Source organism: Pelodiscus sinensis, chromosome 10 (genome assembly GCF_052426305.1).
Source record: "Pelodiscus sinensis isolate ZL-2025 chromosome 10, ASM5242630v1, whole genome shotgun sequence".
In the NCBI taxonomy this organism is placed as follows: Eukaryota; Metazoa; Chordata; order Testudines; family Trionychidae; genus Pelodiscus; species Pelodiscus sinensis.
Window position 1 is genome coordinate 51,570,094 of NC_143061.1, and position 25,903 is coordinate 51,595,996.

At 46.0% G+C, this 25,903-nt stretch overlaps 1 protein-coding gene and 1 non-coding gene across 6 annotated transcripts in view; one reads left to right on the forward strand and one right to left on the reverse strand.

Annotated features, from left to right (window-relative positions):
- The window catches only part of LOC102447502 (uncharacterized), a 74,527-nt gene extending 54,907 nt beyond the window's left edge, over nt 1-19,620 (reverse strand). The window contains exons 1-2 of the transcript XR_016350375.1: nt 19,336-19,620; nt 831-912 (exon numbers count right to left, since the gene is read on the reverse strand). This is a non-coding gene — a transcript (uncharacterized LOC102447502). The remainder of the gene's footprint in view (nt 1-830; nt 913-19,335) is intronic.
- The window catches only part of NGEF (neuronal guanine nucleotide exchange factor), a 96,736-nt gene extending 73,779 nt beyond the window's left edge, over nt 1-22,957 (forward strand). For all 5 annotated transcript variants that reach the window (XM_075937389.2, XM_075937392.2, XM_075937388.2 and 2 more), the window contains 10 exons: nt 4,429-4,589; nt 4,816-4,968; nt 7,076-7,205; nt 8,950-9,024; nt 12,549-12,638; nt 14,041-14,204; nt 15,326-15,481; nt 18,654-18,733; nt 19,923-20,027; nt 20,687-22,957. In XM_075937389.2, the coding sequence (XP_075793504.2) occupies nt 4,429-4,589; nt 4,816-4,968; nt 7,076-7,205; nt 8,950-9,024; nt 12,549-12,638; nt 14,041-14,204; nt 15,326-15,481; nt 18,654-18,733; nt 19,923-20,027; nt 20,687-20,859 (1,287 nt within the window). In that variant the 3' untranslated portion in view covers nt 20,860-22,957. The remainder of the gene's footprint in view (nt 1-4,428; nt 4,590-4,815; nt 4,969-7,075; nt 7,206-8,949; nt 9,025-12,548; nt 12,639-14,040; nt 14,205-15,325; nt 15,482-18,653; nt 18,734-19,922; nt 20,028-20,686) is intronic.
- The last annotated feature ends 2,946 nt before the right edge of the window (nt 22,958-25,903 follow it).

A 25,903-nucleotide genomic window follows, 5' to 3' on the forward strand; every position in this document is an offset into this window, starting at 1 on the left:
TGGGACTTAGCAATGACCAATAAAAGGAGCAATAGAATTCACTTTTTAAAAATACAAAATAGAAGAAACTTTGGTAACAGGTAGGAAGAGCAACAAGTGGTACTTCATGACACCAGTTGTGTTCTTGTTCACACTACCAAAAATGGTGACGGGGGTAAGTCACAGATTTGAATATTAGTACAATTATGATAAGCAAGACATAAAGAGGAAAGAAGGAAGAGGTAGCACTTGACATCAAAAGCAAATACAAGAGCAGAAAAATATAAAACAACAACAGGAGGTGTGACTGCAAGATAATAGGGGCTAAAACACAGGAATGGGAAAAACAAAAGAAAATGTGATGTACATGTGTTGTAGACCATAGGGGTCAGGAGGAAATGACAAAAAATGACATGCTATTGGAACAGTTATTAGAAATGACTAAATCACCAATGGGTAGCTTTAATTATCCAGACATCTGCTGAGCCTTAAGTACAGCAAAATATGAATCATCAAGGGCATTCTTTAACTATATGGAAGATAATTTAATGATGCAAAAAATAGAAGAACAAACCAGAAGAGACATTACTCAGGTTCTCACAGTGAACTGCCCTGGAGGAAGTGACAGAATGTGAATGTAATGACTTGAGTGTATTACTGTACTGTAGGTTAAAAACAAATTGTGTCACCAAGATATTAGATTTGGAAAAGCTGGTTACACAGAATTAAGAAAAAACCTTTTAATCAGTCTCATCCCTCTCCTCTAATTCTGTTCGCAAACACTTCCAAGTGGTTTTGTCTCATTTAATAATTAAACAGTAGGCATATAAACAGCCTTTAAGACTACTTACTTTTTTCATTCTGCATTTCTTCCCCTGTATTAACTGCTAACTTCCTCGTGGTCTTCATTTTCACTTCCTGTCATCCCATCTGCTAAAATGATCAGGAATGACATAGTTAATGCCTCGTTTAAAGTGTCATCATTAGTTAACATCCTATGTGATTGATAAAATTGTGTTGTTCACACATCTAAGCCATTGTTTCTGGCTGCCTGCAGACTCGGGAAGATAACACTACATCAAGGCTAAAACCTTTTTTCTTTAACAAAATTAGTTTTTTGGAGAAATTAAATATTCCATGAAGGCCACATACATACATTAAATGGGATGGCTTTTTAAGATCACAGATCTACTATATGCCTGGTCGATGCTTTCCAGAAAAAAAGAAGGAAGGAGCCACATCACATACTAAGCTGTGCTACCATTCCTCTTCTCCTAGTCCCAGTTCCATCATAGTCTCTAGAATTGGATTTGGGGTTTACAACAGTAGAATTGGTATTTTGTTGTTTCAGGAATTCTGAAGTTGGATTTAACTTCAAAGAGGTGACTCAAAGGAAAATTCCTGAAATATGCCACTATGAATCTTTATGGAGCTTTACCTCATTCAGAAAAATGTTATTCTTTGTCTGACAGCTCCAAGAACAGCCCCCAACCTGAATAAATCTATTGTGGATCCCAGTTATTTATTTGTAACAGCTGATTTCTTATACACGACTGAGTAAACTTACAGCACTAAACAACAATAGACATTTATAGGGTTCCCAATTCCTGTAGTATTTGAACACCTACTAGGAAATGAGTTAATTGTTGCAACACCCCTTGGAGGTAGAGGTGTTTTCCTTAGTTTGCAGGTGGGGAAACAAGTCACATAGATGTTAAGTGAATTGCTCAAGTGAATTGGCAGAAAAGGAGTGTGATGAACTTGAAAATAGATTCCAAATCTTCTGAGCCCCTCACCATTGCTTCAGTCCCAACACAAAGCATCTGAAAAGCTGGTCATGGTGACCACTACTGGTAGGAAGTCAATAGGTAAGTGAAAGAGACCTGATGCTCTCCCAGATATCAGAACTGTTCCTATTAGCTGTGAAAGCAAATCTGTTTTGAGAGAGGAGGTGCAGCCTTCCAGTTGCAAACCTACATGATCAGGGGAGCTGACAGCCAGGCTGGGCCATTGGGCAAGGTGGGGGGGGGGGGGGAGGCCTGGCTCTGTGCCTCCAGAAGGAGTGGGGCCTCAGGCAGAAGGAGCCCCAGCCCTCAGTGTTGCCTGGAGTGTGCTGCACTCCCGCCTCCCCAAGCGGGCCTAAGGGCCACCCAGAGTGCACTGCTTAGTGCTCCAGAGCAATTTAAAGGTCCCAGAGCTCTGGCCACCACCACTGCCACAGTAGTGGTGGCGGTGGCCAGGAGCCCTAGGAATCAACTGCCATCTTCCCCCCGCTCCCATCATCGGCAAGCCTGTATATGGTCTGCTGCTCCTAGGATTGGTTCAGAGGTCAATAAACCCAAGAATAGTCAAGCGGGGGTCTGAAAAGTAACATTCTGGAACTTGCTGACTCAGTTCTACTGGTAGTAAGTGATGGTAAAACTGAAGAGTGTGAAGAATAGGACCCATGAAGCTGCCTCTGGTTCATCACTCTGGCTTGACAGAGGGCTCCCTGTATTTTGTGATCCAAGTATTCTTATACTGAGGACTGTACACCCTCCAGATGGTAGCACCATTCTTCAAAGGCTGCTTTGATGGCTAGAAATGGTCTAGAATTCCATAGTTCTATTCTACCAGGGTTAGCGTCTGTGAATAGTAGGCTCAAAGGTGAAGTTGATATTGTGGACTACGTCCTTAGGAGAGAGTGGCCCTAATTGCTACATTGGAGGCATTGGTCTCAATGAGAAAAGGTTGTGTTGGGTCAGGAAGGACCAGGATCTATGTACTAGCAGATGTTTGTGAGCCTCCAGAGATAGGGTGGTGTCCTTGTGAAGAAGTGCTGTCAATCAAGCTGTTTTGGGCTGTAAACCCTGAGGTGAAGCACCTTTTAAAGTTAGTGAACATCAAGAACCATTGAAGCTCCTTGATATTTTTGGAGGGTGCGCAGGTTTGTACCACCTCCACCTTCTGGGGGTTCATGTGGAGGTCATTGGAGGACAGAAAGAGGCCAGAGCCTGCCCTTGCTGAAGCTTGTAGAGGACCATCTCTTTCAAGTGGGCAAGGTGGGGACTGTCAAATATGGTAGAGAATTCTTGGAGGAAAGCCTCTAAGTTTGATACCCTGGACTTGGTCGTTTGAGTAGGGATGAGGCCCAGTCCATTGCATCTCCCATCAGGAGGCAAATAATGAATCCTGTTTTCACTTGGTCAGTGGGTTAGGACTGGGGGCAAGCGGAAACAGCAGGCAGCTTTGGTGAACAACCCCCTGAATTTTTTCAGTCACCATTGAAAAGCTGTGGGAGACAGACCGCCTCCATGTACACAACTGCAGTGCATGTCTGTAGTGTAGCATTCTCATCCTGTGGCTGGGCTACCTGCGATTGTAGGACTGGTTGCCTGCAATACCATGTTTGCTTCCCGCAGCTGGGCAGACTGCCTGCGCAGAGCATGGTTCTCTGTTGTGAGCTGTGATCATTGAGCTGAGAAGAGCAGAGAAGTTCGTTGTTCAGTCCGGGCCAGGGTTGATATCAAGAGTCAGAATCCCAGTCAGATTTCATGGTCCAAATCAGGAGGAGAAGTCCAAATCAAGCCAAGGTCAAGTCAGACATTCAAGAGCAAGGAACAGGAATGATCATGGTAGTTCCAGATCTGCGCTGTTACCCAGAAACTTCCTGGAATGCTCTTGGAGTTTATTTAGGCCTCGTTATATAGTCTTGCATGGAGTATTCCATGGCTTGAGGCAGGACCTTTCTGTTACTCATTCAAACAGTCAAAGCTTTTTAGAGCAGTGGCTCTCAACCTTTCTAGACCACAGTATCCATTTCAGGATTCTGAATTACCCCAAGTTTCACTTTCAATAAAAACACCTTGCTTACAAAATTATATATAAAAATACAAAAATATATTACTGAAAATTGCTTAATTTCCCATTTTACCATAGAATTATAAAATAAATCAATTGGGATATCAATATTATAGCGCCAGAAGATCTCTATGTACTCCCAGGGGCACACATACCCCCTGGTTGAGAGGATTCCTGGCTCGTATGGTATGCACAGGCACATTTTAAGAGTGTGAATCTTTATATTATTTAGGAACACCAGTTACTGATGAGCTATTTGTTTTTGATGCTGTATTGTTTTTCTACAACTATGGTACAGTAGGTTGGTTCATTAGTGCAGTGCACACAGCAAAGTAGAGCTTTGTTTAGTCAGCAAACTAATCGTGCAGGATACAGAAGACTAGGCAGAGGCGGAAGTTGTGTGTCTTAGCAAGGTCATTTCAGAGTCACTTTCCTAGTAATATCATCTATAGTGCATAAAGGGATGTTACTATTGCACACTGAGCTTTCATTGCATTTTGGAGCCAAAGTGACTGATACACAGTATGAACATTTTCATTATCACTAATCAAGCCGGTGAGCTTTCAGAGGCTATGTTGTTGATGTCTCTTTTTTGGGATTTTCCCCAAGGCCATGTTTGAACTGGTTACTTCTGAAGCCTCGTACTACAAAAGTCTGAATCTGCTGGTGTCTCACTTCATGGAGAATGAACGTCTGAAAAAGATCTTACATCCATCTGAGGCTCACATCCTCTTCTCCAACGTCCTGGATGTCATGGCTGTCAGCGAGCGGTAAGACAACTGCTATTAGTCTTTTGACTCTGCTGAGTTAGGAACAGGGTCTTTTTACTAGCTCAGGTGACCTCTGTCCTGGAGGAATAAAGGAATCTGCTGGGTGAAGACTTAACCTACTTTAAAGGGTATGCAGTGGTACTAATTGGTTTCCCCTCCAAATAGTTTGGGTCCCAGAATTTAATTGCAGGTCATGATTAATAGGAATTCTGGGTTTTCCATCTAGTTTCCTCTTGGACCTTGAGCAGCGGGTGGAAGAGAACATTGTCATCTCAGATGTTTGTGACATTGTCTACCAGCACACAGTTAATCACTTCTCGGTGTACGTAACCTACGTCTCCAACCAGACCTACCAGGAGAGAGCCTACAAACAACTTCTGTGAGTGCTATTGTCTGACTCTAAAGTATTTGCAAAGAATCCAACACCAGATTTTGTATTCAAGATGCTACCATCTTATTTTTAATTTGGCATTTGCAGAGGATCAGTAAATTGGTTTGAAAAACACGAGCCCTGGCCCTTCCCTGAACTGGACCTGAATCTATTTCAACAATTAATTAAATTTTATCTGGAGGGTCAGATGACAAGGTTGAAAACTAGCATTCCAAATATACTGAGTTGTCATCTATAAAGCACAAAGAGCATACAGTGTATATGATAGAGCACAAAGCTGTAGAATCTGCATGTACGTGAAGTGCAGGTAGAGGCAAAAATTATGAAGATAAACATGGTTATATGATCTCAGTTTTGTGGTCCTGAGTCTAGTTGCAGCTCTCTTGAGATTCTCCCAAAGACGTATGCCCTCTGGAGAGTTGATAAATTCTCTTCTTTAAGACTATAAAATCTCTTTTCCCATCATGCCCTGGTCTTGCACTATATGGAGGTCACCCGGATATTTTGTCCTAAGTGTTCTCTCACGTATATTCAAATCTAGCAAATCTATTAGCCATCTGGGAATTTTCTTTTTTATCAGATCAAAATAAGACAGCCTTAGCAGTTTGCCTTTCATCAAATTCTTTAATTTCTCCTTAGTAATAATGCCCTGGATTTTTTTCCCAAGCTAGCCAGTACAGATTTTGCCCTATATGTTTCCACATTATAGCAACAACAATTTTAGCTAGATTCAGATGAGCATGGAAAATTACTGCCCCTTTCCTCTTCTCCAGCTAACTCTCTTTGCCTCCAAAAAGATACACGCTATAGTCCTACTGGAACCTCTGCCACAAGGGATCTCTCTGCTGGGTTTGGTTGACTGTTTTCAAATGTCATGCACCTCAGTGTTTCTGGGGCAGAGATGAACGGTGCCTTGTGGGACACTAGTAATACAAAGAAGTCTCAGAATATGAACAATTTGACAAGAGCAGATTATAGAAAATTGGCTGGATTGTGTGATATTACTAAAGGACCTGTTTGGATCTGGAGTGGCTCCTGGAGAAGGAGTCTGAAATACAGAGTCTTTTGGGGTTGGGAAAAAATGGTCAGTTTAAAAAAATTTGATGTTTTAGATAAGATTTAAGCAAGGAGGAAAACTCTGCAGCCAGTGCTTATCTGCCACTGTATGTTTCGCCCTGCATTTAGCTCTGCGCTCTCTCAGGCACACAATTACAGTCTATCTTGGATCTGGTAATTCAAACAGTCATGCAAACCTAAGAATACCCCCCTGCCTTATGAATAATTCTTTTGTTTAAACTTCAACTGTACATTTCCAAGCACATGCTTTAAAGACCGATTTAAAACAAAATGAATAGTATCCTCACATCTGTGCTGTTTTTGTTAGCTAGGACTCCAGTAGTGTAAGCTTCCTCATAGCACATCTTTTCAAGTGCCAGGAAATACATCACGTAGAGGAAATTTTCTTAGAGTAGTGCTTTGTTTATACCTGTTGGGACTTGAGATTCCTCACTACAGCGCTGTATTCATGTGGTAATGCCTTCACCACTGTGAACTCCAAATGGCACAACTGTGGCCATGTCAGATGGATTTCCATCAGCATGAGATCCATCATGTTTCGCTGCAGTGCCAATAACATGCTAAATACTGTCAATAACAGCTAAGACTATCGGTTCCTTTATGGCCTGGCTTACTCCTATGTCTGTGGGGATTTTACCTTGCCACCATGATCCAACTGTGTAAAAATGTATAATTATTCCTCTGACTCATCTACTTGGACACACACCCCATTCGCACACTCCTACACACTCAGCATGTGCTGCTAAATCTATATGTGCTACACATGTGAATCCACTACGGTGACTTGTACTTTAAGTCTGTTTTTCCATCCCCTTATGCTATAAATAGACCAAAACTTAAACCAAAAATACATTGAGGAGTGTTTGGTGAATTTATTTTTCCCTTTTTTGAAGAAAGGACCAGGCAGGGGAAGGGAGTAATATGGAAAATAGCACCACACAAATATGCCCAATCCAAACACAGGTCTGATACACAAGGAAGTGATCAAAGCACGCTCAATCTGTCTGTCTATTCTCAGCCAAGACAAGACAGCTTTCCGGGAGGTGATATCACAGTTGGAGATGGATCCCAAGTGCAAAGGCCTGCCTTTCTCATCCTTTTTGATTTTGCCATTTCAGAGGATCACTCGGCTCAAGCTACTGGTTCAGGTACAGCTCCTCTCTGCTCTGTCTTCTGACAGTTCCCCCGTGCTCCCTCCAGGACTCCCCTAGGTAGCTGTCATGGAGTGTCAGAGTTTTCGTATTTTCACGTACACAAAGACACACACCCTCTCTTCGCCTTGCCCCCCATGTCAGAGTCAATATCCAAGCTTGAAGCAGCAGCATGGCATCCAGTTCCTGGAGGAGTGGAGTGAGGGAGTAGGGAAGTGGTAGAAGTTCAGGATGGGTGCCAAGAAGAGTAAGGAATAAGGAGGGGCAATGCCTCTTCAGAAGATGAGGAAGCATATGCCTACTGGAGGAAAGGCCAGGAAGGGGAGTGATGTAGTCAGAGCAATGTGCACGTGTGGTCAAGGTGCAGAATAGATTGATTCTTGTATAATCAGGCCTGACTCTGCACCAGCCCTATGGGACACAAGAAGTAGGAAGATGAGAGCTGAAGGAATTAATGGAGAAAAGCTGCTTCAGACTCAGCTCAGTATTCTATAGGAAACTGTGGTGCAAGAAAACTACTAAATAGCCAAGGGCGCTGTAAAAAATAAGTGATGCAACAGTCCCCTTCCTCACACATACATCTGAAACCATAGCACAGCAGCATCCCTCTGCCCTACTCCTGGGGGAATTCTGTGCCACTGTTAAATGAAGAATTGTGCAGAACATAATGTTGTGCACGTACAATTTCTTTTCCCTCCACAGAAATGGGCTGCAGTGCTGCTAGCCACCACTGGACTTGGCAGAGCCTATCTTGCACATAGAAGACACTGCGAGGACAGGGGAGATAGAGGGTTTCTGACAGCCCAGCAAGCATCAGGCTGTTTCTCCATCTGAATCCCTGAGTTCTGGGGAGGGTAGGGGACAGGTGTCTCGGGGAGGAAGAGCCCCACGGCTGAGCTGTGGGGAGAAGGAGGTTCTGGTGTATTGGCTAAGGTGGGCTCTGCAGGTGGACTCTGGGGAGGTAGAGGCTGTGGGTGAATGCAGGAAGAGAAACAAGAACTGGGCTGTCATAGGGATTGCTCTGACTCCCTACTGTTGGGGAAAATATTGTGCGTGTCTGTATTATTACAGACATTTGCTGACAGGTATCTGGAAATAAATTACTAAAAGAGTAGAAATGGCATGATTATGTAGAGTTTCACAGCTAAAATTGGAAGCCCCCCTCCCCCCCATAGTACCCTAATCTAAAAACTAGGCAATTAGTTAGAAATGTCTCTTCACACTGTTTCACTGGTGCTTCCCCCATGCTTATCGAAAGAGCCCTCCTTGTCCTGGGTTTTGTGTGTGTATATTTGTTTGTGACAATATAGTGCTTGAGAGGACATCCAACAGCGGCTGATGTCCACTCACTGCCTTCCATTGGGAGGGCCGCCTCCTAGTGATATGGGGAAAGTTCAGTCTGAGTGACATGCTAGCTACTTAGATTACCAGCAGGTGCTGGGTTGAGCGGCTTTTATAACATATGCACTTTTTGACTTGTCCACTAGCTACTGGACTGAGACCAGGACACTCATTTTACATAGATCACTCAACCATTTGATGGGAACAGCATTCAGTTACTGCCAATATGGAGGTAGAGCTGATCTAGCAACCTAGTGGGGAAAGACTTCATATTCTGTTACCTAGCCAATATTTATTACTGTTGATAGTCAAATTTGGCCAAGAGGATGATAGTGTCTGAAAAATGTTCTGTGCTATCAAGGAGAGTGAAAAATTAATTCTGCCTTTGCCTCCTATGCAGAATATTCTCAAGAAAGTTGAAGAGAAATCAGAGAAGGAAACCACTGCCCTTGAAGCACACAAAGAGTTGGAAATAGTAAGTCTGGTGGCAAATTTCAGAAGACTGAAAATTAGCCAGCATCCTCAGTGTCTTTAAAAAGGTACTCTGGCTATATGCATTCCTGGTGCAATTCCACTGATCTCTATGGAGTTATCAGAGATGCATTTGCCTCATCATGTGATAGAGTAATTATTTCCCTTTCTTCTTCCCTCAGGGTAGACCATGCTAGCAAATAGACATCAGGGGAATTGCTCTTGTTAACAGATTGTATATTCTGTAGGAGATATTAGCGAGAAAAGTTGTCCCCATATTTCAGAGAATTCTAATTGTGATGGAGTTCATGGGGAAGATCTATTTAAATTAACTACAGTCAGTAGCAGACTAGGGGAGGGACAGGGATTGGATTTCATCCTGTGGTACAACTTAACTTTCTGCCCTTGAATAGTAGTTTCTTTAAAGAAGTGCTTTTAATGAATGTTTAAGATTGTGTGTGGTTCCCATTCAAAATCTATAGGGAGGTATGATAAAGAGGTTGAAATTCAATTATTATTCCAGCACAATGCCTATCCGAATACACATTTTGGGATAGTCACAGAACATTTGAAAGGCCTTGTAGTGTCTTCCTTGAGGTTATCTTGATGGTGGCTCAGGGTCCCTTATACTGCCTCATAAAGACAGAGTATGTGATAACCTCAGTGCTAAATGTTTGGCTATCTGAAGCTTTCTGCAGCTCTATTTGTTAGGGATAGGATTTTCCAGGGTCTTTGATATAATTGACAGGTACCACTCCCTTCTTTATTGGTAGTACCCTTACTACACAACAGCTCTCACTGTTTTAAACAGCTGGCTGCTAATTGCTCTGCAAGCTGAGGAGGGATGGGAGGGGGACAGCCAGCGCAGCAGACAGGCATGGAGCCTGTCTCAGGTTCCTGCTGGGCTACCAGCTGGGGCCACCTAGATTATGTGCCTCCCAGCCACAGCCTGCCTCTGGCACCCCATCCCCTCTCTCTCCCCAACTACCTGCCCCAGGTCATCACCCAACTCTCTGTATCCACTCTCCCCACCTCCTCCAGTTGGCAGCTCCCCCAAGACCCCGGCACCCCTCCTATGCCCCTCCCCCAGGCCAGAATAATCTCCTGCATCCCAAGCCCCTGCTCTAGATCATAACCCCCTCCTTCACCCAAACTCCTTCAGACCCCCCACCCCTTTCTGGACCCCAATCCTCTTCCCCAAACTCCCTTCTGCACCCCACCTGCCATCCCAGACCCCACACCCCCTCCATAGAAGTGCAGTCTTGATCACTTACCAACATCTTGGAGTAGCCCCTGAACAAAAAAATATTGCCCACCCCTATTCCAATGAGTGTGATGGCTAAGTTTGCTATGGACATAGATGATCATTGCTGTACCTGTCTATCAAAGACTGTCTGACTTGATCCATTTTATAAATCTGTGGCATGGTGATTTATACATTTTTAAGTTGCAATATAAGGCTAAACCTCATTTACCTTTAATTAGGTATATATTGTTATGACAGAGCACAGCTAATGGCATTGTTGTACATAATCTTACAAGTTCTTTTTCTTAGCATGTAAGCATGTTTTTAGTTGTTGGTTTTCAGATGATTTTTTTTAATGGGGAAGCTGCGGCAAGCTGCAAGAGAGTTTGCACTCCACTCTAATCTCTCTGTTCTTGAGACAGTCTTGCTCCCTGTGAATTGGGCGTTGATATTTGTACTGAGATCCCTAAAAGAGGTTGTTTTGTGTTAAGCTATTTTGTGACCACATCTTGTTCTAGTGTAAACAAATATGTTTCTGTAAGAATATACAGACTGCTGCATTACTGATTTCTCTTCCAACGGGACGTTGCAGCCCTCCACCTCAACATCAATATCTTATTGAAGATAATGACAGTATTTCCTCAAAATTAATCCTTGCCTTCCTTTTCCTCCATACGAAGCTGGTCGTGCATGTATACTTTCTGGACTGAACATATAGGAACAAGTGATTTGTAGCATTGTAGGATTTTGAGAAATATAGTTTGATTATAGCGGTTGTACCTGCTAGATATTAGAATATTGGCATGACAATGACATCAATATCTGAATATAGTTTAAATAAGTGCCATATGACCTCTAATTATAAAGCCTTCCTAACATTAAATCCTTTTCTTGTTCACCTTTAAGTGAATTTAGTGTTGGCAAAAATAACTAACTTGACAGAACAAAAAAAATGGATCAGTATTTATTAGTCAGTTCAGTTAGTTTACACCAAAAATTATCTTGAGTGTCAAATATTGCTATATAATTTGTCTATGTATGTATCATTTGTTGTTTATAACTGCCCCAACCAATGGCCATTCAGCTAAGAACTGATGTTTCTGCAAAGCTCTATGTTAATGCTGGGATGTGCAGTTAATACATGTAGAGAAACATGTATAAAAGGAGGAATTTTATCATAATTTGTATTCTTTTGGGCCCAGTCTAGTTCCCATTGAGCTCAATGGAAAAGCTTACTTTCACTATGGAAGATGAATTGGGTCTTTAATGTTACTTTCTCACTTTTGTAATTCAGTAATTCCTCATTTAATACATGCCCGTTTAACACGTTTTTGCGATGAAAAAAATCGTGCTAAGGGAACGTTTTTTGAATTACACGAAATAATACCATTTCCCCAGCCAGCCCATTGCCGGCGGCTGTGCAGGGCTTCCTCCACCTCCCTGCAAAGTGGCGGAGGGTTCCTGACTCACCACACTGTTCCCCACTGACTCCCCCCTCACTGGACACCTTGCCCCTTCTCCTCCGCCCCCACTTGCAGGCCGGTGGCTGGGTTTCCCCAGCTGGCCCGTCGCCGGCGGCGGCGTGGGGCTTCCCCCGCCTCCCTGCAAAGCGGCAGATGGTTCGCCGCTCGCCATGCTGTTCCCCGGCGACCCCCCTCGCCGGACACAGTGCGGGTCCCAGCAGACCCGTCACAGAGGCATACTCAGTGGCGGATATAGGACAGGGCAAGCAGGGCTGCCGCCCCCGGCCCCGTGCTTTAAGAAGCCCCGCGCATGCGCCGTGTCAAAGGGGGGGCCCCACGAAATTGTGCTGCCGTGGGCCCCGCAAAATCCTCATCTACCCCTGAGCATACTCCCAACGCAATCCCCTTCTCCAGAGCCAAACACCTCCCCTCCCTGCTGTAACCCAGTCCCCTTTCTCTTCCAACCTTATGTCTCGGTCCCAACAGACACCACCGCTTGAAACACAACCCCCACCTTTTCCATTATTTTCAATGGGAAAATTGACCCCACATAATACGTTTTCACTTAACACAATCATTCTCTAAAACATATCTATAGTGTTAAATGAGGAATTACTGTATGTAAAATGTTGTTGTTCTACAAGACCCTGCTTATGAGATTGCCAAGTAGTATTTCCTTTTCTCCATTATTATAATGCCTATACTGTGGTGCTCACCTGAGTAGAAAGATCATGTCATACACCAACACTTGCTAAATAACCCATGGGAGAGGAGCACTGTAGCTTGGAATCAGACCTTTGGCTTGTTCTCTTTTTGCAGGTGGTGAAAGCATGTAATGAAGGGGTCAGGAAGATGAGCCGAACAGAGCAGATGATTAGCATCCAGAAGAAATTGGAGTTTAAGATCAAGGTATAAGTACAGCTGTATAAGTACAGACTGGTAACCCCTGCACAGATGGAACAGATAGCATCTGGGTATTGCAAACACCCAGACTATGAAGATAATGACCAGTTGTGAACATTATGGTTTGGGACTTGTCCAACACCATATAAAAAAATCTCTATGGAAGAGGCAGGGATAGAATCCAGTTCCCCAGCACAGCATTAAACTGTCTTAACCATGAGCCCATTCATTCTCTTCCTGTTAGCCCCTGCATCATCCACTAAACAGTCTCAAAGTTCTAGAACGAATGAGGCAGGGGTCCTGAAGGCAACAGCCTAATTCACTGCACAACCCTAGGAGAACTTGATTCTGTGCACTGAGGCATGGTTCCTCTGCAAAAAGTAGTATGTGGTGATGTAATTAATGACAGTACTGTAATGCATACACACAGGGGGAATGAATCAAAGTTGCACAGGCAACCTTAATTTGGGCATTTCCTGACTATTAAGCACTTCACTTTGTAACCATAGTGTCTTTTGAAGTAATTTTTTGGATGTAATGTCTTACATCTTTTTAAAAATGCCTTAAGAGAAATTCCAATCATATTTCCCCCAACTTGGGACATCAGCAGGGTCTTTCACAGCCATGACACAGACCTTTACCACTTGAGCTAATGGAATAATTGGAAGTAGTCATTTGCTGTCACCCTCTATTTGGGCTGATCCCTGGGGGAGTAGGGGAAGGAGATACTTGGACAATGGGTTTCACAGCTATTGGCTGACAACAAAAGAATGTAGAGACCCAGGGCGCATGGGCTTAAGTCCAGGCTCCATAAGGCAGTATTCCTAATGGTTAGATCCTACTGCCCCTGCGCCCATAGCCTGCTACCCTCTGTTCCTATCTCCTTCATCCCAGTTCCTGCTCTCCTCCCTTCTTCTTCTATCCACTTTCTGTACCCCTTCCAGTCCTCTGGCTCCAGTACCACACTGTTGTCCTCTTGCTTCTGTGCCTTCTCCCCCTTTTGGCTCCTACAGACCTAGCTACCCCATCCCTCCACTTGGTCTCTGTGTTCCATGGCAGCTTCCTCTTACTCTACACTGCACTTTCAGTACTTAGATTGCATCTGCTGTTACTGAAACCTTGTATACCTCTTCTCATGGCATAGGTCGTGTTCCTCCTACTCATTGCTCTGAGATTTATCTGCATTTCTAGCATTGCAAGAGTGAAGTAAGGCATATGCATTAGTTATCCTGTAAAGATTACATAAGATTGAAAGGGACCTTTTGAGTTGTCAAGTCCAGTCCCCTACTATCACAGCCAACCCTATGTGTAATTCTGTTCATAAACTTATCAAGATGCATCTTAAAATGAGTTAGGTTGTTGCCAGATCCTGCTCTTATGATCTTTGCTGTCTCTCTCTTCCATGTAGTCCGTGCCTATCATCTCTCACTCCCGGTGGCTGTTAAAACAAGGGGAACTGCAGCAAATGAATGGCCCAAAGACATCACGCACGCTCCGCACAAAGAAACTCTTCAGAGAAATCTATTTGTTCCTTTTCAATGACCTGTTGGTACTCTGCAGACAGATTCCTGGGTGAGTTTGCAGTGTGGCCAATACCTGGATGTGTATTATAAGCACACCTGCCCCCTCAATTAATCCAACCAGTTCTTGCTTGAATTGGGCATAGATTCTTGAATAATAATTGACCAAATTATGTCTGAACTACCACAGTACACAGTCCTGTATCACAGACACCATGTCTAGGGCCATGTAAAGATCACTCCTTTGTCTGAATATTTACACTGCCTGGGCTGCGAACTGTGGCTGTTGATAGGCTGCATGCCCGTACACAGGTTGACCTTTGTATACCTTCAAATTTCAGTCCAGATCTTCAATGAAGTAAATTAGCATAGTTCCATTGATTTTGGGTATAGCAGCTAAATATCTGGTTCTTGGATATTGGTTTGCTGCTGTAAATTAGCTCATGGCTGGTCACCAGTCTGAAAAATATCAGAGGTTAAGCAAGTTAAACCTCTAGTAAATAAGTTCTGTTGGTTGAGCTGGGAGGGTCTGATCAGCTCGGAGGTATGCAAACCAATCTGTGAGACAAAGGATTGTACTATTACACTGCACGCCGTTTGGGGAGATGGGGGAAGAGAGCTGCCCCTGTTAGAAGTATAGAATTAATGACAAGAGAAATATTGCAACACAGAATTGATGCCAGAAAACAAAGTTTAACATTTAAAAAAAGACTTTCAGATAAGGAATCTATCAAACCTATAAAGCATTCTAAAGCATTTCTAATATGCAAGTTGTCACCGTGTCAGGAGCTCAGTACTACTTTTCTTGCATATCACTTTCCATGCAAGAACACAGAAGCATTTCACAAACATCAGTGATGTAAGCCTCTCATTTCAGTCGTTCTGGGAGAAAATATCATCAACATTTTACAGATGGGAACTGGGACACAGATTAGATGACTTCCTCACGGTCAGAAAAGTTTGTGGTGGAGCCAGGAACAGAATCTAGGTCTCTTGATTTTCAGTCTTGTGCTTTAGCTCCCAGCATTCTCACTCTCCCTAGGTGATGTCTCTTCCTCTCACCAGGCAAGAATTTGGTATCTGTCTCATGCTTTTCTCAGAATGTTGCATTGTTAAAGCTAGACTACTCCCAGACTGACTGAGCTTTCCTGACCCTTTGCTTACCTCTCTCAGCGAGAAGTACCAGGTGTTTGACTCAGCACCACGAGGGCTTCTCCGGGTAGAGGAGTTAGAAGATCAGGGACAGAGTTTGGCCAATGTCTTTATCCTGAGGCTTCTGGAGAATACGGATGATCGGGAGGTCAGCTATATGCTCAAGGCATCATCCCAGTGAGTATGAAACCCTATCATCCCATATTGACCTGCATTGCTGTTCCTCTGCACCCTCAAAAGTGTGTGCAACCTGCCACAGGCACCAGTCTGGCATCCACCTCCTCTATAGCAAGCTGGACTGACTCCACCCAGCACACAACCCTTCCTCCTCTTCTGGATATAACTTCTCTATGAAAGACAAAGCTTTGTCTTGGGAGGGGGTGAGGAGAGGGAATCAGATATAAAACTAGATGAGTTTCCTTTTTGTACAATTGTATTTACAGCATCCTTGTGTAACATGCTGATTTCTAGGTAGGTCAAGACTCAATTAAGATTCAAAAGGAAATTATATGGCTGCTTTGCAAATCTCTCATCATACTTACATCCAGATGGTAATTGAAATTAGCAGTAGCATGCAGTACATTTCTACAAGCACAGCTTGATGTGGATCACTAGGATTCAAACCACTTTAAAACTCTTGCATTTTGCTTTGTAAAATATCACCCTAGCTGTGCACGGTCCCTGGGACATGGAGCAGTTACTATAAAGATGAAGGCAAAAGTCTCAGTGTCAAGCACTCTTCTATAGCTGGCCCCAATCCTGATGGTAGCTCTCATGCTGCTCTGTGGTCTTGAATTCCACTGTGCTGAAGTCTCCCTGGATACAGTTTTCTGTCTCATTCTGTGGTTTTTACTTCAAGATCAAACAAGGTCAGCCTGGGCAAATGATTCAACACCACTAACAGTGGGCTGATTGTTTTGGGTGCATGGGGTCTAATTTCCAGACTGGCCTCAATCTCGTCTCTCACTGCAGCCACAGTTTTGCAGGCCCAGGCAATTATAGGTGTGTTTACATAGACAGTATTTACATGTCTACATGATATTTGCACCCTGAAATTGGGAAAGCAGAAGAGGAGACTGGAATTTAAAAATCCTGCCATTGAACAGTAATTAGAACAGATTTCCAGCCATGGCTTCAATCCTGCAGCAAGCCACCCACACGCTCATTGCAGGATTAGTGTGACCAGAGAGTAGCATGCGTTATGACTGCTCCCATCCCCCTGTAGCTCTGCTACTCCAGGGTGACTAAAAGATTTGCTGAACCTGGAAGTGGAGATGTTGGGCACCTAAAAGCTATATACCACAAATAAGCATTGAGAGCAAAGGCAACCCTTGTTTATCACAGCTAAGGGTGTGCTGACTACAGTATGCTTCGGAAGAGAAGAACTAGCATAATGAGATCCTATTTTCAGTCACTTATACCTCCGTAGACAAGGCCAATCTCAGCATTATTGCCACTAGCGTCGTTGAACATGTAGCCCCTTCTCAGTGTCTAAGCTCCCAGTCAATGCACTTCATGCTCATTAGGGTCACACTTTCAAACACTCCGATACAGGCGATGACACTTTCCTATCAGCACCTTTCTTTTCTGCTTTTGTCAGGGTGTTCTCCCCTTCCCCCTATAAAGAAGCTTCATTAATCTAAAATCTTGCATTTAATTACAATGTTAAGCTTGAGTTCAGATTTCAAATCCCCAGAAGCCAGAAAATTAAAATTTCTGGCCTCTCCCAGTACTTGTAGCTTTTATGCAAGGCATAAACTTAAAATCATACCACTCTGAGCTCTGTGCAGCACTTGGAAGATTCAAAATGTAGCTAGTGGTAGAGATGTAGCAGTAATAAACCATCTTGTTAGTATTTAAAGTGCTACATTGTCCTGCATTTTGCTTCAAAATGTAGCTAGTGAGTCTCCAAGCAGAGCTGCCACGTTCTGTGTAGCCCTTCCTGTGGCAACTATCCTGGGTGAGTTAAATGCAACTCAACAGTCTTGTGTGGAATTTGCCATCTCCACCTGCTGGCAGTTTGTGGCTCAGTGGGATGGGTACTCCTTAGCTGGATTTGGGAGGCAAGTCAGGTGTAGGGAAAAACTCAGTCATGGAAGAGATTCAGAAGGCAGGCCAGCCCCAGCAGTTTGTGAGGGATGGAAGGGGATGAGCACTCATTAATGGGAAAGGTGAGGAAGGCATTAAATCAGGGGAGGGAGCAGCTGGGGCAGGCATCTGAAGGAGCCATGAAAGCCAGTGAGAATTAGCTGGATTTCATAATGCTCCTGCTGCAGTAGATGGAAGCCTCTCACATACAAGGCTCCTGCAGCGTGACTTGGTGTGCCTTCCCCTCAGCATGGATTGTCTCAAAGTCACCAGTTCAGTTTGCGTGAGACTTCCTAGCCAGTGCGTGGGAGATGACAACTCAGGGAAAATGCCAGAGTGTCACACAGATGAGTGATGCTTGACAGGCATGGCTAAGATCTGACATGCAGAGGTTGGAGAGCACACCGATTGCACATTGCTGCTTACACATGGCAACGGGGAGAGGGAGAGAGTGCAGAGTTAGAAAGGGAACCAGACACTGCCGAGTGATACTGAAGGTAGGCAGGCAAGAACATGCCAAGGAAGGAAGAGCTCTGACAACTGGCAGGGAGGGAAGAAATCCCAGAGCTGATCCCTCCTACTCACTGGCTGCAAGTGAGGAAGGAAAGGGAACAAACCTGCCCAGTGATTTTGGGAAGGGCTGAATCAGAAGCCAAAGATTCCTTATATAATCTGAGTGCTTGGGGAAAGGGTGTGCACCTTCACTCCACAGCAGATCAAGCCAGGAGTAATGGAAAGCCCATTCACAGAGATCCAGGGGGCCGCCCTTTACGAAGAGAAGAAATGGCTGGAAAGAGGAGAGAGCTGAGTATGTTACACCTGCTGTGGCCTCGGATCAACAGCATGGGAGTACTGTACTGGATCTAACTTTCCACTTTGGTTATTGTCCAGGCAGTTGCCCATTGCTGTTGCTGCTGCTGCAGCAAGTCAGAGGACTCAGATTCTACATTATCCTAGTAGAAACAGTCAAGCAGAATGCAGGGACAGTGAGGGGGAATCATTCAGCTCTCCCCCAATTTATTAATATTGAGCAGTCAGACCTTCAAATGTTTGTGTAGTTCCCTTGAGGCACCCTCACCGCATCCCAGCTGCCCAGAGAGCAGCTATGAGTTTCTAGCAGAGAAAGGGAAAGAGTTGGAGCTGGCAAATAGGAAAAGATGGGAGGGCAGGCCTGGCAAGCAAAGCTGGTTGGGAGAATGACACGTGCTGCAGCCGGACTTTCACACCTGCATGGCTCTGTTCTGTTTGTCTCCGGTCACAGAAGTGAGATGAAGCGCTGGATGATCTCGCTGGCCCCAAACCGGAGAACCAAGTTTGTTTCATTCACCTCTAGGCTCATGGGTAAGAGATGCAGCAGAGATGGTGGGAGGGAGGGAGAAACTCATTTACCTCGTGGTGTCCCCTACTCCCCTTCATGGATCCCTGTCTGGGCAATCTGAAAGGCTGGCTGCATAGCAGATACTGCCACTGAGGTTGCGTCCCTCAAGGCCTCTCCCCTCCACTGGGTCTTGCCAGCTCTCTGAATGAGACTAACAAGATCATCCATGCTCTCCTCCAAAGCTTTCCTCTCTCTCCTCTGTGCCTGGCATTCAGGTTCCTTCCCTGCTCTCCGCCTCCAGCCCCTTACCCTGGTCATCCCACCATTCCTGTCTCCTGCCCCCCTTCGTTCCACCAAACCAGTCTCACCAGGTCACACTAGATATGGAAAATGTTAAAATCTCAAGATGCCGCCTTCCCACCCTCTGCCTCCCGTTTGCTCAGAGTATCTGCATTTCCATGGCTAGTCAGAAGCAATAACACAATTGTACATTCAAGTGTAGACATAGCACCAGCACCCCTATCCCAGTACAGTCCGTTCCCAGCTGGAGCCACAGCTCTCCTTTACCCTTTGCACCATGCTGCTGTTTTGGCAGTGTTGTTCATGTCCGGGACTCGCCCCTCACCTACAGGCTGCAGCTCCGGTGCTGAGGCAGGTAGACCTGGGGCTGCTCAGGACTGTTCCATTCTCCAGCCGAGCGCCACGGGGCACTGGGGAAAGGTCTCCCCACCCATGGAGAGCAGCTGTGGCTAAGCCCAGGCCCCAGCTCCCCACGGAGGCGGCAGCAGCGTGACTGGCTGTGCCACCCCAATCTGTGGAGCAGCCCCAACCCCACCCACTCCTAGAGCAGGAGGCAGAGCCTGTAATGGGGGGTGGGGAGGTGTTAACCCCTGAGCTCCCAGGAGCTGCACACCCCAGGGATGCAGAGCTCAGTGCAGCGTCATGCTGCTCGCTCTTGTTTGCCAGCCCCCTGGCCCCTACACCATGCTGCGCATGCCACAAAAATCATCTTGCCTGCCACTTAGGGTGAGCATGCTGTACATTGCCAACCCCTGGTCTAGGTAATCCACCTCTGAGCACTGAATTTCCCATACCCCAAGAGATGCAGTTATGTCAAGTTGCTTGTGCAGACCAAAACCAAGCCATTTTATACTTTACAGTAGTCACAGGACTCTGGAGTAGCTGGATTACCTTGTCCCTTTCCATTGTCAGATTGCCCCCAGGTGCAGTGTGTCCATCCGTATGTGGCTCAGCAACCAGATGAGCTGTCCTTGGAGCTGGCAGATGTTCTCAACATTCTGGACAAGACGGATGATGGTAAGGGCACTGGGACCAAGCACCCCTAAAATCACTCCTCACAAGGGAGACCGCTTTCCCAGGCACTGGCTGCTGCTTAGTCTTGCCAATGCTCCTGACTGGTTGCCATTTGCAGCAACCCTACTGCTTCTGAATGTACAGGGATGTTCCTCCTAACGGAGAGGTGCCCTTGCTGGACAACCAGGGACTCCCTGAATCTTTGATACTCCCTGAACCTCATGGGACCTCGGCATCAGGGGACAGCAGACCTTGTAGATAACAGAGTTGAGAGTGTAAACACCCCTTAAGGCCCTCAATCCTTTACCTTGTGCTCCCTCTTCTGGCTAACAAGTATAGCTATGTCCTGTCCCTATGGGTTTTAGTACTCATGCAGCCAGGAAGGCTGAGCGAAGAGGTGGCATGTGTTTCTCTTGCGGGACCTCCTTTTAGCCAGTTTTGCAACCAGGATACAAGGTCAGGTACCTTTGTAAGCCAGTGGCTCAGAGGGGATTAGAGCCCGGGGTTTTCCTGAGTCCCTAACCCTTTGCTTCATCTGTGAGCCACCTGTTTGTCTCAAGGGTATCAGAGAGCCCGGGCCCTCCAAAGCATAGCCCCAGAGGGTCGCTCTCACTCCTGCCCTTGGCCATGCTAGTCAGCTACATGTTTTCCCTGCCCCTCAGGTTGGATTTTTGGGGAGCGTCTTCATGACCAGGAAAGGGGCTGGTTCCCCAGCTCTATGGGGGAGGAAATTCTGAACCCCAAGATCCGATCGCAGAACCTAAAGGAGTGTTTCCGGGTCCACAAGTCGGATGACAGTCAGCGGAGGAAGCTGGGCAGCAGGAATCGCCAATGACCCCGATCTCCCTGAGCCCCGGAGCACAAGGAGTACCTCTGGCTTATGGAGATGGAGGGCAGATGCTGCAGGCTGAGAGAATGAGGTGGTGGTGCTGGTACTATGGGCCATGGCACAGAGCCTGGTCTTTTAATATGCTAATCCCACCCACTCCTAAACAAATAGACTCTGCTCTGCTCACAGAGTTCTCCCCTCCACATTTTGTATTCCTCTGGAGCCCAACCCAAGAGAGGATAGGCCACTTCTCCAAAGTTCAAGGAACTCTTCAGTGTAATGGAGTGCCAGTTGTGCTGCCAACCCCAGAGAGCACCCAGTGCTCACCCCTGTGCAGTGAGGAGCTGCTGGACAAGACGGCATCAGAGTCCCGCAGGAGAGTCACCGCAGCTGTAACATACCAGGGATGCTTGAGCCACTTTTCTAGTATAAATGGACAGAATTGGCTGGGCTAGGGAAATAGTTCAACCTTGCGTACCATAGAAAACTCGCTCAGATGCCTAGCTACCCCCTTGCTGGGCCCCTCCATTGTAGGAATGGGTCCGTGCCACCCAACAACCTAGTTCTGTGCACACACACGAGAGCTGAAGCCATTATTTACCTCTTCCAGTACTCACATGGCAATTAACAGTGGCAATAGGGGCTTTCTTTTGTGGAGCACATGGTGCAATTCTGGGTCCCAGCACTTAACAGAACCTCTAAGGTTGGCAAGTGCCCATTTTATAGGTGGGGAAATTGAGGCAGAGTTGTTGACTCACCTGAAATCAAAGGGAGACAGTGCCAGAGCTGGGACTAGAAGTCAGGACTTCTGCTGCCTGATTCCCAGTCCTCTTGTTGGGCTGCTAGGCCCACTCCTATCCCCAAACTGCTCTTTGAACCCAGTTCTAGGAAATGCACTAACAAGCTAAATCAACAGCATCACATCCTGCCTTTCAGCAACCCTCACTCCTGATATTCCTGAACTTACTCCTGCAGAGTGCCTGGACTCCTACATTTCAACCCCCGGGGGACCAAACGCAAGGTTCTCTGCATGCAGAACAGCAGCAGAGAATACCACCAGAGAGCCCTGCTGTGCAGGGCATGTGTGACGGCCTTCGTCCGAACGGCACTAATGGATGCTAACACCTGCAAGACAATAGCAGGGGTATGTGGGATTCCAGAGCATGGCCCCCATTCAGAGATAGCAGGGTAAAAGAAACTATGGTCTGCCAAACCACTACACATGGATGATGTTCCATCAGAGCCAGAGGCTTCAAATGTGGGCTGTTACCCCCGCATGTTTGTAGAACTTGGTTCCTTCCGTTGTCAGGGCCTATTTGGAATGTAACGTAAACTGAATTTCCACAAGGCTGTGCCACACTCCCAGACAACTCTGGAGCCTGTTTCCAAAGGGCAGGGCTGAACTCAGACACGGGGTTCATGCAAAGGCCGCCTGGCAGCAGTAAGGCCATGCCTAACAAGAGCTCATACAAAATAGCTGAAGTTGGCCAGGGAGCTAGGAGACATTGTACTAAAGCTACGTGAGGGCCGATACTCCCTCTGTAAACCCAGCGAGCTAGCTGTGTGCATGAACTGTATGTACGGTATTGACACCTCCATGTATATAGGAAGACCTCAGTAGCCAGAAGGACAAGGGAATTATTTGATGCAACGCAGCATTGCATGGAACAGAGGGCAAGGGATCCAGAGCATTGGCAAGGAACAGAGACCTGACAGTGCTTGGAAACTGAGCACAAGAAAGCACTCTAACAACAAATGGCTGTTTAGCCTGCCCTGTTCTTTGTGGTTCTAGAGAGGCCCCCTCCCTCAGTGACCCTTTGTTGGCCACAAACGGGCAGCTGACCCAGAGCACTTATTTGCATGAACATAAATCAGGGAATTTAAATTATTCAGCATTGTTCTGGGATGCTGTAACACAGAGTCTTCCGGGCATTTCTTGACACACAATGCTGCTTCTGATCTCTGCACTTCCCCCCAGCATCCTTGCTCCTCCCCTCTTTCCTCCCCTCCACACACTTCAGATTGAGCATATCATGTCAGTATGGTTGTGGTCAAAGAGAGGATTGTAAAGTCAACACCTTTTTACTCAGCTACTAGGCTTTCCCTTAGTCACCACTGTGTGTTTTGGACTGAGCCTGTCTACAGTTGTCAGATGTGCACTGGTGTCACTACAATTGATGCAGTTAATTACTGGCATAAGCCTCACTTTACATCCCTGCTGCATGCCTGCCAGAGGCTCATGCCATTGTGACTACATCAAGTTACTTGAGTGTGTGTCTGCTGTAGACAGGCTCTTCATACAATGCAGTTATCAGTATTGCAGTCAACAGCGCTGGGAGAGTGAGCAGCATTCACTTGCGGCTTGCATTGGAACAGCATTGATAAGGCTCCAGTGGATGCAAACCTTAATGCTGTAGTCAACTCTTGGACACCACAGGTGTGTCAGAAAGAGCTGACAGTAGATTCTGCTCTTTCACCAGGGAACATGCTGTCTCAAGTTAGACAAGTGCCTATGGGTACATCAACACAGCAATTCAACACCTGGGGCTGGCCTGGATCAGCTGACTCTGGCTTGGCCTGTGGGGCTGTAATATTGCTGTGTAGCTGTTTGGCCTGAAGCCTGGATTCTGGGACCCTCCTGTGGACTCCAGCCCAAGGCCCAATGTCTCAGCAATTTTTAGCCCTGACGCTCGAGCCAGCTGACCCTGACCAGCCAGGGCTCTGCCATTCCGATGAGAGCAGAACCCCCCCCTCGGCATGTGAGCCAGAAGGCACTCAGCTCGATTGACCCATTCCAGCTCAGGTTGGTGGGGCTGGCAGTCCAAAACACACTTGTCATTTGAATTGTAAATTGAGTAGATTGTATTCAGGAGGCTATAAATACAAAGACCATAAATTGTACAGTCACTTTTCTAAGTACAACCAGACTTCACGCTCAGGGTCCAAAGCTTCTAGCAGCAGCTGTTTACAGGTAATTAGTGTAAAGCTCTAGCTATGAAAATAATTGAACACAAATAGATACAATCGTATTACAGATCATGCAGCCTTGCCCAAATTATCATGAACATTTCCCAGCCCTGGCACTAACCCTAAACACTGGCTTGGGACAAAAAATGATTTTTACAATTGAAATGAAAATAACTGTAGTCAATGAAAAGGTTACTTGGCCCAGGCTAGGGGACAATTCATTGTACCAGGCTGAGATCATTCATTGGTCAACTTTGCATTTCTCTGGAGGAGAGGGGTTTCCAGTCTTTCCCTGGCCTTTACCCTTCCTCTCAGGACCCTTGGACACATGCCACCACCGACGTCCTTCTTTAGGGGTTTTGGGGACTCTGCACGGTCACCCATGGCACATGATATTCAGACACTGAGTTGGATTTGTTCTATGTTCCGTTTTAACCTCCCCCACTCCAGAGACACAGTCCAACATGCCAGTTTCAGGTGGGCTAATGCTGTAGATAGGGTCAGTCTGTGAAAGGAGCATAGGTGAGAGTTCCCACCCCGGTCATCATCAGGCTGCCTGAGGGAAATGAAAAGAACTATTGTTGTTGTTTTTCTTGTGGTTAAAATACAGCTGACTGCGCCAGCACCTTCCAAAGCCTGCCATGGTTTGCGTTTTCATTTTCCCACCCAGAGCGTGATCAGCATCACCACTCGCCGCCTCCTCCTCTACCTGAGCACATGGCCAACAGTGTCAGATCTGTTCTCATTCCTAGTTCCGTCCAGACTCATGACCATGTTAGTGAGGGGAAGCAGTAAAGATCTAAAGCAAGACTGTTTCAGCTCACATGCTGATTCACAGCTAGTCCAGTCCCCAGGGACAGAGTTAATACCTGTTGTTTGGTGGCCTAGGTTTAAGAATTTAGAATGCGTAGCTCAGCTGACAGATGACCACCTAACAAACGACACCATTCACATGTGATACCAGGATCTGAAAGGACTTTGAGATCAGGGGTAACAAGGTGTCTATGGGGCAGCACTGGTGCATGCAAGAGGCTGCTTGCGCTGTTTTATGGAGGAGGCTTTCAGTTACTGCTAGAAACTCAACACTTCTAGTAAATAGAAGCTGCTGCTTGCTGACATTCATACAGCACTCTGGATCAGTCTGCCCTAGCAATCACCACCAGAGGTCAGGTGCTGCCCATTCAACAAACACCCCCTTATGGGTGTATCTATACTACAGCCGTAGTGCTATGGCACCACAGCTGTAATGTAGGTGCTTCCTACATCAACAAAAGAGCGGTGAAGTTCTTCTGTTGACCTAGTCACACCTACGTTGGAGATTAGATCAACCTAATCATGCGACACAGGGTCAAAACTTTTCAGAGCCCTGAGCGAATTAACTAGATGGGAATAGCTCTTTGTATGTAAGTAATGGACAGTGAGAGTCCTTGAACGGGGAGGAGAGCAGGGGAGAGTGAAGACGACAGTCCCAGAGCTCAGCTTTTAACAGGGATGTCCGGCAATTACCTCTATAGTCTTGTGCTGGCATCACCACCCTCTCTTGCACCTCTGGATGCAAGAGCCTTTTCAATATCATCTCACACGGATAATAGAAAACATCCAAAAGCCTGTTCAGATTTTGACAGGCAGCAGCTGCTGCTGCTGCTGACCCCTATAGACCAGATCTCTCTCCTAGCATCTCAAACAAGGCACATCCCTCAGGGCACTAAATTGCAGGGGTCAATATGGAAATGGAGGGCAATATTACAAACAGGAGGAAACACAAAGAGCGCAAGAGAGCAGGCAGCCACTTCAGTCTACAAAAGCATCATGGCCCAGGGAGGAGACCATTTATGAAGAGTTCGGTGGGAGTGGAAGTGGGAATGCACCAAACTTGTTGCTGCATTTAAGGGGACATCTCCAGAATAGTAAGTCATCAGGAGGGACAACGGGCATTTTGCTAAACCAAGCAGTGGCTGTGCCTGCATCACAGCCCATGGAGCAAGTAAAACAAGTGTGTGCACACGAAAGAGTATCCGAATGCCCCGCAGCGAATGGGAGCAGCCCACAGGAGTGAGCGTAACGGGTAGACCACAAAGTCAGC